The sequence below is a fragment of a genome, unplaced genomic scaffold (genome assembly GCF_019419815.1).
Source record: "Pyrus x bretschneideri cultivar Hongxiangsu unplaced genomic scaffold, Pyrus_bretschneideri_v1 Contig3, whole genome shotgun sequence".
NCBI lineage: Eukaryota > Viridiplantae > Streptophyta > Magnoliopsida > Rosales > Rosaceae > Pyrus > Pyrus x bretschneideri.
This window is the reverse complement of record NW_025999612.1, coordinates 8411486-8428046: the sequence shown is the minus strand read 5'-3', so window position 1 is coordinate 8428046 and position 16561 is coordinate 8411486. Positions and strand designations below refer to the sequence as shown.

The 16561-nt window shown below is 39.3% G+C and overlaps 4 protein-coding genes across 4 annotated transcripts; 1 reads left to right on the top strand and 3 right to left on the bottom strand.

Moving 5' to 3' along the window:
• Positions 1 to 72: 72 nt before the first annotated feature.
• LOC103938247 (O-fucosyltransferase 37) lies at positions 73 to 2563 on the bottom strand. Its single transcript, XM_009348249.3, has 6 exons — positions 1855 to 2563; positions 1454 to 1622; positions 1233 to 1322; positions 859 to 1142; positions 530 to 788; positions 73 to 417 (listed from the first exon to the last, which is right to left on the bottom strand). Exons 1-6 carry the CDS (start codon positions 2514 to 2516, stop codon positions 187 to 189), a joined length of 1695 nt encoding a protein of 564 aa, XP_009346524.1. The 5' UTR covers positions 2517 to 2563; the 3' UTR covers positions 73 to 186.
• Positions 2564 to 4348: 1785 nt separating this feature from the next.
• On the top strand, positions 4349 to 8198 carry LOC103929143 (probable aspartyl aminopeptidase). Its single transcript, XM_009338295.3, has 11 exons — positions 4349 to 4510; positions 4664 to 4799; positions 4992 to 5070; positions 5195 to 5397; positions 5518 to 5587; positions 5716 to 5838; positions 6077 to 6232; positions 6903 to 7076; positions 7202 to 7276; positions 7354 to 7494; positions 7592 to 8198. The coding sequence occupies exons 1-11, from the start codon at positions 4429 to 4431 to the stop codon at positions 7811 to 7813; spliced, it is 1461 nt and encodes a 486-aa protein (XP_009336570.2). The 5' UTR covers positions 4349 to 4428; the 3' UTR covers positions 7814 to 8198.
• An 824-nt stretch (positions 8199 to 9022) lies between these two features.
• Positions 9023 to 11930, bottom strand: LOC103929144 (adenylate kinase 4). Its single transcript, XM_009338296.3, has 6 exons — positions 11658 to 11930; positions 10721 to 10866; positions 10493 to 10612; positions 10217 to 10384; positions 9858 to 9947; positions 9023 to 9367 (listed from the first exon to the last, which is right to left on the bottom strand). Exons 1-6 carry the CDS (start codon positions 11776 to 11778, stop codon positions 9266 to 9268), a joined length of 747 nt encoding a protein of 248 aa, XP_009336571.1. The 5' UTR covers positions 11779 to 11930; the 3' UTR covers positions 9023 to 9265.
• A 932-nt stretch (positions 11931 to 12862) lies between these two features.
• On the bottom strand, positions 12863 to 16387 carry LOC103929145 (nucleolar protein 56-like). The gene is made up of 8 exons (XM_009338297.3): positions 16030 to 16387; positions 15219 to 15433; positions 14922 to 15079; positions 14563 to 14750; positions 14219 to 14471; positions 13941 to 14089; positions 13698 to 13832; positions 12863 to 13508 (listed from the first exon to the last, which is right to left on the bottom strand). The coding sequence occupies exons 1-8, from the start codon at positions 16232 to 16234 to the stop codon at positions 13168 to 13170; spliced, it is 1644 nt and encodes a 547-aa protein (XP_009336572.2). The 5' UTR covers positions 16235 to 16387; the 3' UTR covers positions 12863 to 13167.
• Positions 16388 to 16561: the final 174 nt, after the last annotated feature.

The window sequence follows — 16561 nt, the reverse complement described above, 5'->3', positions numbered from 1 at the left end:
CTAGAAAGAGCTCAGTTTACTAATTTTCCGTCGAAAATCTGCAGCCGTAAAGGTTCTTTTAACTCTATTTCGTATGCCTGTAAATTCTTGTTTCAATGCGCGGTCAAATAGTAGCGCTGTAATGAAGAGAAAAACATTGCAGCAAAAAAAAAAAAAAAAAATACACAAAATGTTTCTGAAGTGGCACTAGAAAATGCCTGTACTATGCTTACACATGCACTCAGGCACAGGATATGCAATCACATCTCGGTTTCTTCTGTAACCCCTTGGTTCAGGCTGCCCCTGAGACTTTCTATGTAACTCTCTCATGATACTTCCGAACTCTGCATCACCGATGGAGTTGTCTTCAAACAGAGGCAGCATTGCTCGCTTGTTTGGCTTTATAAACTTTCTGTGTTCAACGTAGGCACGGTGACCCTGTCATGTCAAACATACAAAGCAAAGATGGGGAACATTTGATCAAATGTACTGATTAAGGTTAATTTCAAACAGAATTATCAGGATGAAAAAATGTTTTTCGGGTTCTTACTTGCATTGCTCGGCCCATGTTTCCACCGTGTGATGGCACAAAGACATCACTGCTCAGAGACACAATGTAGTCAATGGCAGCCAGAGCTGAAGCCTTGTTCATGTATGGAGAGAGTTCTCCATCCCGTGCCAACATCTCTTTTGTAACCAAATTCGGGAACTCTTCCACAAGTGGCTGCAGAGCCCTGTTGCCCCCAAATGCCTCGCCTCCTGCGCTGTATATCCGTGCACCTCTTGGTGCGCCTAGAGCTTTCAAAAACCTGCATTAAACATCCAACTTCAATCATGGTCCAAACAAACTATGAACTGCATTTCTACTCCTATATATACCTTGCTATTTCTAAAGCATTTAGGGGGCAAAGTCCAGCTAGTTTCCGCTGGGTGTAGCTCATGTTCAACCGTCCAGTGAGGTATTCGGGTCGAGATTCCCGAACCTTGGTGATCACGTCATCATATTCATGGCCTAAACCAGTGAGACATCCAGTTCTGACCCACACATCCTTCTCTAGCCGGAGATGGAGTGCAATATAAGGACCCTCAATCCACATTCTCTTTGTCAGTCGATTTCCAAGTTCTCGAATTGGTGCTGCAAATCTTAATGCATCAAAAGCTACCTGACATATAAACACAAAATGGGTGCAATGAAAACATGAACATACAATGTGTAGAAATATCTGATGGCGGTGATTAATTTCGTAATGTACCTTACACCGAAGCTTCTGCAGGTCCGGGGGAAGATTCTTGGAGAGCTTAGAATCCAACCCTTTTAACACAAGAAGGCCTTCTCTCTTCAGCTGCATTAACATCCATAACAAAATTTGAGGAAAATTATTTTCTTTCTTAGTTCAATTCGTTTCTCAACCAGAAAACCGGAAAATGACGTTGCATACTTGCAAACTAAAATTATGCGACAAGGATTCCTTACTTGATTATAGAATCTGCTAAGGATCCACTGCGGAGTAACGTCGTGTGGAATCTTGCTTTCGATATTCTGCCTTGACATCAAATGTGTGGAGGGAAGAGACGATACTATTCGTACATCAGCTTGTAAAGTCCTTTTGAAATGTGCCACATCGAAAATGTCCGAGAACTCACTGCAATTTCAACAAAACAAACCGATCGGTACGAAGCATTGATGCCAAAGCCGTTTACTTCATGCTTCTTTGATGCAAAAACAAAGACTTTCTTGCAAACACGAAAAATCGAACAAAACCAATGTTCTATTTCGGTACCAAAATCTAAAAATTCATGTTTTTACTTCATCAAACTTGTTAAAAAGGGCCGAAAACAACACCAAAACATGATCAAAAAACACAAATGGCAAACCTTTCGTCTCCCCAAATCAGATTGATCTGCAATACTGGAACAACCAATGCAGCTTTAAGAATTCTTGCAATGACGACAGCATCAACAATCTGATTCCTCTGCTGGTTCAACCCTCCTGACGCCACCACTACCAAGAACCTCCTCTTCTCCTCCGAAATCCCGGGAGAGAGTCTCCGATACCCGAGGCTGAAATCCAAGCAAGGACGGTAATTTTCGCCATTGGGCTGCTGCCAGAACTCCCTCTCCGCCTCTGAAAGGTTCCCGAAAACCCCATGAGCCGGCAGTGGCACCATTGCACTGGCCGACAGTCTAGGCCGATCATCATCTTCCTCTCCATTGGTGGCGGGAACCGGAGAAGTGGGAGAAGGAGTTGGAGAGGAGAAATGGGAACAGGGGAGGAGTGGAGGGAATGAGGGGAAGAGGGTAAGAAAGGAAATTCCCAAGAAAGTGATGAAAAATAGGAGGGAGAGGTAGAAGATTGGGAGGGCTAATGGGTGCTTGTTGCTGCTGCTGCTGAAGAGCTTCGGGTTTCGAAGGCGGTGAGTTTTCGGGGAGAAGAGGAGGGCGGTGAGCGGAGTGACTGGAAGTAGGTGGAACGATGGCGTCAGCGGCTGTGGGTTTGTGGTGAATGCGGAGGTCTTCAAGTTTCTTGCTTTCGCCATGGAAATTACAGAGTGGTGGTTTTGGGTTTTTATAGAGAGAGAGAGAGAGAGAGAGAGAGAGAGAGAGAGAGAGGTGGGGGGAGGGAAGAGTGAGGAGTTTGAAAGATTGGAAGAGAAGAAATGAAAGAAATAAAAGAGAAGCTTGTGGTGCAAGGCTTCTGTTCTTGATTTTTCTGTACCGTCCGATTTGTCCTTTGTTTGTTGCAAATTAGATTATTAAAAAAGGAAACTAATGAAAATGGTTTTTTAATATAAAAATGTGTTTTTTTGTTAAAGTGAACAGTACCGTGGACTTTTCGTTAACTCCCTATTAAAAATGATCCGGGTGAGGGTTTGCTGGTAAATGGGCAACACAGGTTATTCCGTTTGGTTTTCCCGGGAAAATAAAAAGCAGGTTTGCTCAAAAGTGCTTATTGTAATAGCAGTTTTGCTTAGATTTGGGTTGTTAGCAAAATAAAACTGTGAAATGGCTGGTAGTTAACCATACCTGCTGAGTGTGATTAACTACAAGTTATGTATTCGACTTTTGGAGAGATGTTAACATGAGATGATTTAAATGCATTTTAATTTTATGCTTTGATTGGCAAGTGAGAAAATAAAAAAGAAAAGGAGAAAGATAAAGACAAAGATGGTTTTTATGGAATAGAATGAGTGACTAGAAAGACAACATATAAGTAAGGGTAGATCCACACGCCCATTTTTATTTTTCACATATTTCTTTCAATTTTCAACCGTTTAATCGAATGAATTAAAGAAGATCAATAACTAAAAATTAATAAAGGTGTACAGGAAGTAAAAATAGGTAGGTGAATAACATTATCTTATAGAAAATAGAACCAAAGGGCGACTCAATTTCAATCTAAAAAGTTTTTTATTTATTCGTACAAGTAATGTTGTGGTAGGGAATTCGACTACAAATTCTCGAATGTAAGAAAAAACGCTTTCAACCACTTGAGTTGCAAACTCTTTACTGCTTTAACAAAATCTTAGAGTAAAGAGTAGTGTACGGTCACAAATTCTCATGTAAGTCCTCTCTCTCTCTCTCTCTCTCTCTCTCTCTATATATATATATATATATATATGAACAAAGCTTGGCTATCGAACAATTAGCAGCATTTCATGCTAAAAGCCAATGTGGATGCTCTGTCTAGTTTTTTTTTTTTTTTTTCTTCTTCTTCTTTTAAAGTGATTCAGTTTGAAAAGTCAATTAGATATGCATCAAACCAAAGAGCAGCCACATTAACTTTTTAGCAAAAAACTAATGCTAATTGTTTAGTAGCCAAGCTTTATTCTCTATTTATTACGAAATACTTATGTTGCTTTATATCACATGTCACTCATTTCCATTGTCCTTGACGCCCCAAGTTTCCTTCTTTCTAATTTAAGATGTGTCATTGGCAATTTGGCATAGTTTCATAGTTAAATTGGTCCAAGTATTACACAAGAACTTATGCCGAAAATAAGTTGCAAACTACTGACAGTCGCCTAACACGTGTTGTTGATAATCACTCACACGCGTAAATAATTATTTGCCGGCGATCATTACTCAAATGCTCATAACTCTTCTAAAATTACCAACTATTGCCACTCGTTCGCATGCATCAATGGTTGTCAGAGAAAAAAAAAGTCTCACAACTTATCAACGTCTAACAGTCACTTTCACGCGCTTGAGCAACTATAGCAAGGCTCACAACACAACTTCGGGTGGGTCAGTTTGGGTACGGGCACGTACGGCCCAAAACGGATTCTGGCTGCCGGGATCGAGCTAGATTAAATTCGCACGCAAAGTCAAAGAGGCCCACTGAATTACAAAGTCCCAAAAGCTCAAAGGAAATACCGAAGAAAAAGAGCAACTTTATCGCTAGGACACACAGAGCGGGTCACTGAGTCAGCTCAGCCCAGCACAGGGGAGATGGCAAAGCAAGAACCGGACTCCGTCGTCTCTGATCTCATCGGCTTCCTAAACGCCGCCCCCACCGCCTTCCACGCCGTCGGTAAAAACCCAGATCCCCTTTTTATTAAATTTCAATCCAGAGTTCGTTCTTTTGTTACTTTGTTGAATTTGAATTTTGAAATGTGGGTTTTTGTTTTTTTTGTTTTTTTTTCGATTTTCTGAGCTTTGTTATCGGCTTCGATTTCTTCTGCAGACGAGGCGAAGAAGCGGCTGCGAAGCGCGGGCTACGAGCAAGTTTCGGAGAGGGAGGATTGGAAATTGGAGGCTGGTAAAAAGTATTTCTTCACCAGGAATTACTCCACCATTGTTGCTTTCGCAATCGGTAAAAAGTACGATTAGTTTCTCCATTGTGTTGTATTTTGGACGAGTTTACTTGCTTGTTTTTATCGGTATAATCTCCGTTTAATGTCGAAAATTCCGTAGGGAAAGTGTAGGAAAAATGATGGAGTTAAAAGTTTTAATCTTTACGGGGTTTAGTTTTTCGGAAAGCTAAAGTTTCTATGCGGTGTGTTTTTGTGTAGGTATGTTGCTGGAAACGGATTTCATATAGTTGGTGCTCATACAGATAGTCCTTGTCTCAAATTGAAACCGGTTTCCAAGGTATTCTCTTGATTTGTTTGAATTTGAATTGATTGTTACGAAAACGAGATGATATGATAATATTTAACAAATGGACACGGTGTGGAAAAATTGAACGGTTTGGGAATATGGGCGGGTTGTGCAGGTAGCTAAAGGCGGGTACTTGGAAGTGGGTGTCCAAACATATGGCGGTGGCTTGTGGCATACATGGTTCGACCGTGACTTGACAATTGCTGGAAGGGTGATAGTAAGAGAAGAAAAGGATGGCTCTGTTTCGTATTTGCATAAACTTGTTAGAATTGAGGAGCCCATAATGCGAATCCCTACTTTGGCAATTCACTTAGACAGGTAATCACGCCACGATTTATTACTGGTACTGAAATATGCATTGACAATTCTATTTCCTTGGCTTGATTAGTTCCGCTTTCTCATTTTCGTTAAATGCATATTTTCATTGTCTTTTGGCAGGGATGTTAGAGATGCATTCAAGGTGAATGCGCAGACGCATCTTCTTCCCGTCTTGGCAACGGCAGTCAAGGTAGTCTTGGAATTACATACATCGTATACACTGTTATACCCATGCCCATTAGATCATAGATTAGCATAAATTTTTCTTCCCTTCTATTCATTGTTTCTTTCTTTTACCCAAACAAACTAATTTTGTAGGCAGAGCTCAATAAAGTGGTTGCTGAAGATGGTGAGGCTGATAATGGTATTCTGACTTCTGGAGAGAAATCTAATGAGAAAACAACCTCAAATGCCTTGAAACATCATTCACTTCTACTACAGGTTAATAATTCTGAAATCTAGGCTTTCTTTTTGAAATTGGAGGATCGATTGAATTTTTGGTTGATTTCAAATAAATTTAGGCTTTCTTTTTGAAATTGGAGGATCGATTGAATTTTTGGTTGATTTCAAATTACATGAACAAATTAACGGGATAATGAAGCAACTATACTCTTTAGATGGTTTCAACTCTGGGTATCCTCTTATGGTAATTATATTAATTTTCTCTTCCTTCTTCCAGCTACTTGCAGATCAGCTTGGATGTGAACCGGAACATATCTCTGATTTTGAATTGCAAGCGTGTGATACTCAACCAAGCATAATAGCTGGTGCAGCAAAAGAATTTGTTTTCTCAGGAAGGCTTGATAATCTTTGCATGTCGTTTTGTTCTCTAAAGGTAGAGTTTTTTTGTTTGTTTGTTTTTGTTTTGGGTTTTTCCCTCTCTCATGGTTTTAATTGTAGGCTTATAGCTGTGTTCCCTACTGTATATTACCGATATTACTTTGAGATGGTATATTCTCCTCATTGGTGCAGTTTGTGGAGGAGGAGATTGTTAATCATGTTTTTGTCCATTGTTCTTACTTGATACAGCTGTGGTGGAATTGTTCAAGGAAGTTAGATCTAGTTGGGTTATTCCAAAGGGATGTTTTGAGCTTCTAAGCACCAAGTTGGAGGCTTTAGGAAAGGGGAATAAAGCTAAAGCTTTGTGGGGCTGTTTGGTGTTGGCAGTTTTTTAGAACATTTGGTTGGAGTGTAATGGAAGAATTTTTGAGGATTATAAGGGAGTGGAGTAGAGAAATTATAGGGTAGAGTTAGATACTGGGCAGCCCTCTGGGCATCAATTTCGAATGAGTTCAGGGATTATTCACTTTCTTATATAGTGATGGATGTGTTAGCAGCCGTAAATTGAATTTGGTTCAGCTTAGTTACTAGTAAAGTAGTCCCACTTGAAAGGTCTTAGCTAGTTTTCTAGTTGGTGGATTTCTTATCCACTTGTTGTGGTTCTAAATTGTGGTTTCAACTTGGAGCAGCTGTTTCTTATTTCTTGCTTAATTGTTGACTCCCAGGCATTGGTAGACGCAACATCTTCTGATAGCAACCTTGAAGATGAGTCCGGCGTTAGAATGGTGGCTTTGTTTGATCATGAGGAGGTTGGATCTGATTCCGCCCAAGGGGCTGGTTCTCCAGCCATGTTAAATACTCTTTCACGAATTACACACTCCTTCACCACAGATTCTAAGGTAGTGAATCTTTGATGTCCTTTTACTTGTACAGTCATCCTGTTAACAAACACATCAGTAACTCTGTTTTCATCTGGAAAGGCTTCTTGTTATACACTGCATTGATTTTTTCCCCTTTTTTCCAGCTGCTCGAGAAAGCTATTCAGAGGAGCTTTCTTGTATCTGCTGACATGGCACATGCGTTGCATCCTAATTATATGGTATGTTTGTTTGATAAGTAATAATTTTTCCAGTGCTGTTAATTTTACACCATACTTACAGACGGATCTTTTTTCAGGACAAACATGAACAGAATCACCAGCCCAAGTTGCATGGCGGACTTGTGATCAAACACAATGCAAATCAACGCTATGCAACCAATGCTGTCACTGCATTAATATTCAGGGAGATAGCAAGGAATCATAGCCTTCCTGTCCAGGTCAGCCCCTCCCTACTTCGGTATTCTAGTTGTGAAAACTAAATAACTAAAATCTAGCACTCTGTTAACGTCAAACTTTGGCAAGAGATAATTGCAGGACTTTGTGGTTCGTAATGACATGGCATGCGGTTCAACCATCGGTCCCATTCTTGCAAGTGGAGTGGGAATACGAACAGTTGATGTAGGTGCGCCACAGCTGTCAATGCACAGCATACGAGAAATGTGTGCTGTTGATGATGTGAAGTATTCCTACGAGCATTTCAAAGCCTTTTTCCAGGAGTTCACTCATCTGGATGCAAAGATTAAAGTGGATGCGTAGGTCTACAGTCCTGCATTCTCATCTTCTTCAGAAGCTCGTATTAGAGGAGTTTGCTAGTTGCTTTTGGAAGTTCGTGCGAAAAGGAGTCTGCTAGTTGCTCTTGTGACGTCTTTGCTCTAAAGATGGATGCAAACGTAGTAATTGAACAAGCACCACCAGGGGTTCTTCTCGTTTTGGATTCTGGAGGAGCCCCAATTTCTTTGGTTTTGTGTTCCTGCATTCCTGTTTCATTTTATTTAGCAATTTCCTCAAAATTGATGCTGTTGCGTCGTTCAGTTAATTGTTCGGGTACGTTAGAGTGGGCATGTATCAAATCCAAAACGATGACATGATGTTATGTATTTTAACTTTTTCACATTTCAATTATATTACTGCTACAGTAGCATACCCAGTGCAAGAAACCCCCTCTCCATCAAGGGGTGGATTTTATTTTTTGCCAAAATACCATGCCAACCGAATTGTCAATTGTACTATACCGATTTTGTGCCGACCAGTAATGATACATGTTATTGTACCAAACCAACATTTTATGGTACGGTATTGGTATTCGATATCATTACTACGGTATTATCATACTGTACCAAAAAATAATAGATAATTATATAATATATTTATACTATATGATATGTCTATATATTACTTTATCATCCTTAGCTTGCTTTTGAAGAAGTGTTTGGCCTCTGAAATTTGGTAGACTGTTCTGATTGATCACACTTCAATAAAATCTAGGCCATTGATTTGATTTTACAAAACTCATAATTTATGTTTTAAGAAATAACATACAGTATATTTTTATTTTTTGAAGTTTAGATCCACTTTCAATTTTGCTTTTGAAGTTTTAAGAAGTAACATACAGTCTGCTTTAAGGAGTCCCATCATGCCAACAAGGACTCAAAGAAACAAATCCTTGTTTCATGTGGGCAACATATGGGAGCGGTAAACAACTTTCATAGCTTAGATACACCATCACGTGGCATTCTGTGCCCATGAAATAAGAACATGTGAACAAAGACTTACATGTCGTGCGACACTACTGTTGTGGTGTATCCGTGCCATGTAAGTCCTCACTTAAATGAGCATCAAACTTCCAACTAGTTTATGCACAACTATTTCAGCAGCAATCTTTGCAATACAAGTAACGAGAGAAAAACATAACATCGCACTACAACTATATTGTTCAGTAGAACTCCAAGAAAGAAATGAACAAAATTAAACCGACTAAAATCCATAATTCTTATTTCACAAGTTACTCCTCTCATTAAACTCTCCAGAGTTAAGACAGCAGCCGGTACTACCAGTTTGAAATTCAATAGAATATGGGCAGAATCGGCAGACAACGTGCGGACAATCGCAGATTCAATCATATATCAGAAAGCAAATGGACAAAAAAAAAAAAAAAAGAGCTAGGACTTCTGGATAATATATCCAAGCTAAAGGCAAAGGGACCCTGTTCTACGAAGAGAGCACTTTATGAACCTCAGAAGTGACCTCTTGGGGAGGCTTCTCCGCTTTAAGATTGGCAACAATGCCTTTCTGGGAGTAATAACCAATAACCTGCGTATGCAAATAATGAGCCTTGTTACAGACAATAATGACGAGAAATGAAAGCATATGAAGCATGAATTGGTGTAATAAACAAGCAGGTTGAAAATTTATCCAACTAAAAAAAAAAAAAAAAAAAGAAGAGACGGGACCGGAGCAAATAATATAACAATTCGCAAAAGGATATCAGCCCAGAAACAATGGCTAACATCTCTCTGCACAACCCTGAGACATTTCAAGCACATACTGCCTCGGGTTTTTAGAATATCACAGACAACTCGCTACGGTTCTATAAGAAAGTATACAAGTAAAAACAGATACTTAAAAAAGAAAACACAAACATAATCATCAGCTCCCTAAATGAGGAACCTGAATATGAATACAACAAAAACACATTTGCACGAGAAAACTAGTTAATAAATATTCACAATTCTAGAACCAAGGGATACTTCACTAATTATTTTCTCATCCAAATTTTCAAAGAAAATGTAAGAAGCCATACCGGTGCAGTTTGCTTGTGAAATGCTTCCAGCCTCGATCTGAGCACAGCTGCAGTATCATCCTTACGCTGAATCAGAGGTTCTCCAGTTACCTGAACAAAACAAGAAGAAAGGGAAGCATATGCTATTCAGCACAAATTCGCCAACGAGTATAATTGAAGCGCATGCTGAGTATACATACAAGCAGATTGACATAACACCATAGGCTTAGCTACTAAAATTAAAATTCCTTGTATGTTACATCCGACGTTAAAATGCCGTTTTTTCTTCTCACAGCAAATATTCTTGCCTCTCCTTCAAGATTCTTAGATGCACGAACAATGTTTTTCTAAGACCAAAAAGAAAGATGCTGCCCCCTTACATCATCAACGCCAGGAGTCTTGGGTGGTGCAAATTTTGTGTGGTAGGATCTACCACTGGATGGGTGTATCCAGCGACCAGTAATCCTCTCTTCCAAGATTGCATCATCTACTGCAAAGTTGAGCACCTTATCAATTTTAGCACCCTGCTTTTTCAGCATCTCATCCAGCTGCATCAAAAAAATATATAATACTTTTAGAGCATGAGACAACACAAACACAACAATTTTGAAAATATATCGGTTGCAACGTATAATCAGATTCCACAGTACGCAGACCTTCTGTGCTTGGACCACAGTCCTTGGAAATCCATCAAGAATGAAACCTTTCTGACATGAAGGCTTCTTCATTGCTTCATCTATGATGCCAACAACCAAGTCATCCGAAACAAGCTCTCCCTGAAATATAGTTACATTATACCATATCAGAAATTTATTGGGTGATACAAGAACACAGTTCAAAGAAAAAATCTTATGGCAAACCAACATACAAGGAGAAGTTTCTACCTTGTCCATAGCCTCTTTAGCCTTAACCCCAAGAGGAGTCTTAGCAGCAACAGCGGCTCTCAACATATCACCAGTAGCCAAGTGGCATAAGCAATACTCATCCTTAATTATGGGTGATTGGGTACCTTTCCCTGATCCGGGTGGGCCTGCACCATACAAATTTTAAGATAACACGCGCAAAAATATCCAAGAAAAGAAAGAAAGAAGAACTCCTTCCATGGAAATCTAGCTAGCAAACTGCGAGAAGAACATTCTTTAAGCCTTCAACCAAATTGGCCCTTCATGCATCATAACCGAAAGAAGCAACAACATATCCAAAACTCATAGCTTTTCCCTATCTTCCTTCTTGAGGAGGCGAAGGTGGGGATTAAATCTCAATTTAGAACATACATATTGACAGACACACACAGGGATACCTACATGAGTATGCAATGTATTAACAGGTCGCATGCCGGCATGCCAGAATTTGTCAACGTGACATCCTTTGGGAACGAATGTCTCAGCATTTGGCTGCATAATAGAGAATACAATAGCCAGATAGGGAGAAACAGAGATGAATAAATAATTGAGCACCCTATCCGTTTGCATCTTAAGAAAAAAACAACACCACAAAACAATCCGAATCAAACTCTCAAGCAGCCCGAAACTCCATTGGTTAGTAAAGGGAATTAGCTGAAAGACATAATTAAACTAAGTCAAGCAAATTTCAGCAACATTATCTTCTACCGTAGTTATTTTCTATCTGTTTCAACTTTTGATTAGATTTTCCTACATTTTCTCACTAACCAATCAATCAGTCAGGAACGAAAAGCCAACTCGAAACAATAATTCACACATAAATTCTCGGATCTGGGTTGTTCTTAAAAATCAAAACTTGACACGAAATTGAGAACCAGATGAACAAAAATAAGAGCTTTAATGGAGAATAGGGAGTCACCGATGAGAATGACGCGCTTGTCGGGCTTGGTGGAGCACTTCATGCGGCGGAGGAGCTCGGTCATGAGATCGACGGAGGGCACATCTTCCAGGTTCGCTGCTGCCGCGGAGCTGCCCGCCATGGCTGACTGTTTCTCTCTCGTTTAAGGGTTAGGGTTTTCTCTCTCTAGAATAACGGTAAGAGTGGGCGAAGAGAGAGAGAGAGAGGGTTTTGTGTTGTGTGTTTAAGCCTTTGGTGGTGGTTGTACTTTGTTTGGACTTCGGATCCTCCAATGCTTCAAACTCAAGCGGCCGTTATACCTATCCAGGTCTGTTGAATTACCTTTTTACCCCTGTCCCTTGGATTTGCTTTGAAATCTTTTTTTTTTCTTTTTTTATTTATGATTTTGATAATGATGTAATTCTCAAAATGGGCATTTGGCTAACTACAAACAGAATGAGCCATCATAATATAATAATATTTTGCACACCATCATTGACAGTAATTTGGTGAATCATATTTATAAAAAGAAAATACTAATAGACCGAACTAATAATAAAAGATTTTGAATTGACATTTGACTAACTACACAATGAATCATCATAACATAATATTTTCAACACCATTACTCACTGTAATTCGTTACTCTTATGTATAAATACAGATAAATACTAATAGACTAAAATAATAAATTCTAAAGAAAAAAAAGGCAGTGCACTAACTCTAAGGAGTCAAAGGACAAAAATCAAAGTCAAATTATGATTTTCTTAATGAGCTTAGTAAAATATAGAGAAAAAGTCAAAAACTTTAATTATTTATTTTTCTTAATAATATATTTTTTACATCATGTGAGTCTGGCCCATGCTTTATGATGCAATCCCCTTGAATTATTGGATAATTTGGGGGTATTAGAAAAAAGAAAAAAGGAAAAGGTCAAAGGAAAAAAAAAGAATAAAAAACCGGGGAGAATTTGGACTTTAACACTTTCCTTTTTAAAGAAATTGTTCCCGGAAAATTCAATGACAAGGAATTGCAATGGTGAAATAGCAACAGCAGTTGAGAAACACAGATCACACACATCCACCAAACAAAACCACGTGAAATCGATTCCACTAGTTGCTTGTCTAGCTGCGAACTTCCGGCGGATTTCCGGCCGCAGCTAGGAGTCGAGCTTTGGAGCTTTGCTTCAGGTACAAAATGAATCACATGTTCAGCACAAAAGCATATAACCATAAACACAGAGCTTTATAAATCATTGTCGAAAAGCTACATTGAACTTCAATTTCTATTGTCTGCAAAACTTGATCCTGACAGCCATAGAAACAGCAAAAAAAACCGATGATATTAAATTCAACTTGGGATAAAAGTGCAACTAGAAAGGTTACTACTACATAGAGAGTATTAGAACATGGTTTATACTGATAACGTAGAATCCTACTACAAAAACTGTAGATATCAAAACAACATATTGGCAGCAAGCCGGGATATATCCACATGCCCCTCGAGTGCCAATGACAACGTTGATTGTAATTTAGTCGCTGTCTTCACTTTTTGATTTCTTCTTCTTCTTCTTCTTGACATCACTGGCAGCCTGTATATCGTCTCCATTTTCATGTTTGCTCTTCTTCTTCTTCTTCTTGGCTGTTCCATCCTCCTCGGCATGTTCATTATTCGCATCCTCCATGGGTTGATCCTCCTGATCCAATTTTCTCTTGTCCTTCTTCTTCTTCTTTTCAGACTTACCCTCGGGGGCATCTCCATTTGTAGTGGCACCTGGTTCATCCACACCCATAGCATCACCATTATCTGCAGCTTTTGATTTCTTTTTCTTGCTTTTCTTCCCGGAAGCTTCCTCTGTTTCCATCTCTGTGTCTGTTACATACATGTAAACTATCAAAATTACACGGCAGAAAGCAAGTCTACCAACATTTTACGTCGAATCAAAGGTTAATCCTAATTCTCATATAACATAATTGACAGATTCGTGACCAGAAATACAATGTATTCCTATGGTTGTATTGATGTCGTGTAAAAAACTCTAAGATTCTCTCAGTTACACACCTTTACTTTGAGTGCTCTCAATTGCAGATTTCATGACATCAATGTTTTTGCGAGGTGCAACACCCTTGTCATAAAAGTCAAGTCGCTCCTCAACTTGCTCACGAAGCTTCTCCCCAAACACAGTACTGCTACTATCTGTATCAACGAAGGTTGCAACAATATTATTTATGCTGAAATAAACAGTAATACGTAAGAAAAGAAAAGTTAGCCAGCCAATACTGTATGAGGAAGGCTGAAACTCACCTGCAAAGCAATCAATGCGAGAAGCAATAGAGCACTTGTTTGCAAGATAACGAGCCATTCGGCCCTTGTTCCGTGCGGATGCTCGACCAATAAAAGATGAATGGAATATCAGTCCATATTTGGGTGTGTTTCCCCTGGTTTTTAGTGCCCTGCGGAGAAGAACAAAAGAGTCAACCTAGGGATGTAAAATGAATCTAGAGAGCTTTTTGTTACTTGTTTCTTGTCATACAGAAACAACTTTCATGTAGCATCTTGAGGGAAAGGGAGAGAAGAAGCACCTGAAGAGAGCCTTTTCTGCGCCTAGGATCTGAAGGGTAGAAGAAGGGCATTTAGCCAAATTTGTAAGACTACCAGCATGAGAAATCAAACGCGCTCCAACTACTTCACCAATTAAAGAGGCCAAATTGGGTGCAATGTCGCTCATTTTAGAAACCAGATAGTCATAAAGCCTTTTCCTGTACTCAGCTAGGTCCATCACCTTCTGTGCAAATTGCTGAACGTTCATCAAGTCTAGTGGAGACAAATCTTGCCCTGTGAAGAAATTAAAACAAAAATAACAATAAGAACGATCAATGAATTGATAGAAAAACAGATGAATGAAAAGCATAAATTGAAATCCTACCCATGGATGCTTTGGCGGCTTCTATAATCTCCTTTGCTTTATCTTCATCTCCAACAAGGTCGGTTAAATCTGATAGATGGTCTTCAGAAAGTGTTGACTTGTCTTTAATATATTTTGACACTTTAGCATAGAGATAATTGTCATTGACGATCTTCACCAATTCAGGAAAATGCCAAGAGTACCATTCTCTGCAGAGAAGGAATGAACAAGCATCCACAAAAATATTATTTCTTCTTTAAATTATTCAAACTTTAAACCCATGCTTTGCCGACAAAAATTTGTAAAACGGTTCAAGGTAAAATCCTAATTCATATTACTGAACTGAGAATATGCCAGTGCACGAAAGCCAGTATCAATACCTGACTCTCATGGAGAAGGAATTGATATCCTTATCAAGGGTATCTAGAAGGAAGATTGCTTGAATCACCATATTGTCAACACGGTTGACATTGAACTTGACCTTGGCCCTGCTGTAACTGTGCCCTAGACCAAGCTGGGCTTTCTCTAAGTCCCCAGGCTAGGGTGAGGAAATAACGAAAAATCAAAATTGAAAGATACAAATTCTAAAGGCTATACATCTTAAGCCCACAGAAATATAACAAACTAGAGCATGTATGAATTTAATATAAACAAGATAGGATGTGAAGAATTCAAACCTTTAGACTCTTGAGGAGCGTAACAAAATGTAATCGCACGCCACGAATCAACTCAAGGACAAACTCATTACTTTGGCATGGAATTTTAGTCTCTTCGAATATGTGTGACCCGATCTTAGGTTCGGAAACTCCCAAACTGAACTTTGGCTTCTTACCTTCCTTGACTTGTGGGAGGTTTTTTTCCAAAAATTTTCTTAGTTCATCGGTCATAACCCCTGAAACAAAACCACAACAAATAAGTAAAACCCTTTGTGTTGACGGAACCTCACCACACCAAATTAAAAGAATAAACTTCATTTAAACACACCAAGCATCCAAGAGAGGCAAACGTATACTTCAACTATCAACATTAGTAGATTATATAATCTATTAACCCACTTGAAATTCCACACATGCTTTACAAGACACACTAGCAAGTTTTACGGAGCAGAAAGGAGAAGGGAACAAATTGAACATCGGTACCTTAACACAACTAGGCAGCTCATATAGTTAAATACCTAATCAATAGGATCAAAGCTCCAATATCCTATATTTTTGCAAGTTTCGCAAGTTTTTCATGTAAAACTGCGGAACCGGTTAAGTTGACTTAAAATTTTCTACATTTCTTAATAATCAATAGCGGAAATGTAGATATTCGAATGCAGCAACAGTTAATCAAAACCCCAATACATGCATAAATTATTTCCCTTCAATTTCCTATCAACCAAACAACAACAAAAATCACAAAAACATAAAAATGTTCAAACTTAAATAATCAAACAGAAACAAAAGCAATCAAAAACCCTAAAAGAAACAAGCTTTCATTCTCCACCTTCAGAGACTGAGTTGCATTGGTTAAGGGCATCGAGGGCCGACTCAAATGGGTCGAAAGCTGCGAGCTGGACCACCTTCCCGAACCGGTTGATGTCCGAAATGGAGCCCCGGACCGCCTCGGTGTTCTGCCCGATTTGGTCGATGCCATGAGCGAGGAACAGCGAGTAGCCTGAAGCTGATTCGTAGAGCAGGTAAAGCGCCATCGAGCACTCGAAACGGCGGCGTTTAGGGCTTCGACTTTGTCCGTGGAATCCTCACTTTCTCTCTCTAGAACTGTCAGAATCGGCGGTGGAGAGAGAGGGGAAGGAGAGCTGAAATTCGAGGGGGTTAGGGTTTAGGGTTTTTTCAGTGAGGAAGAAGTGGGCTTTGTTTATGTAGGTGGCGGCAAGTAGTTCGGTCCGTTGGATGTGTATACTGGGTTTAACGCTTGGTGAATCTAACGGTCATTAGGTGTGGGTCTCGAGTAGTTAGCTTGCACGTGTGTGTAGGGTGGTGAGGATGATTTGGGTATGTTTGGATAGCCGCATATT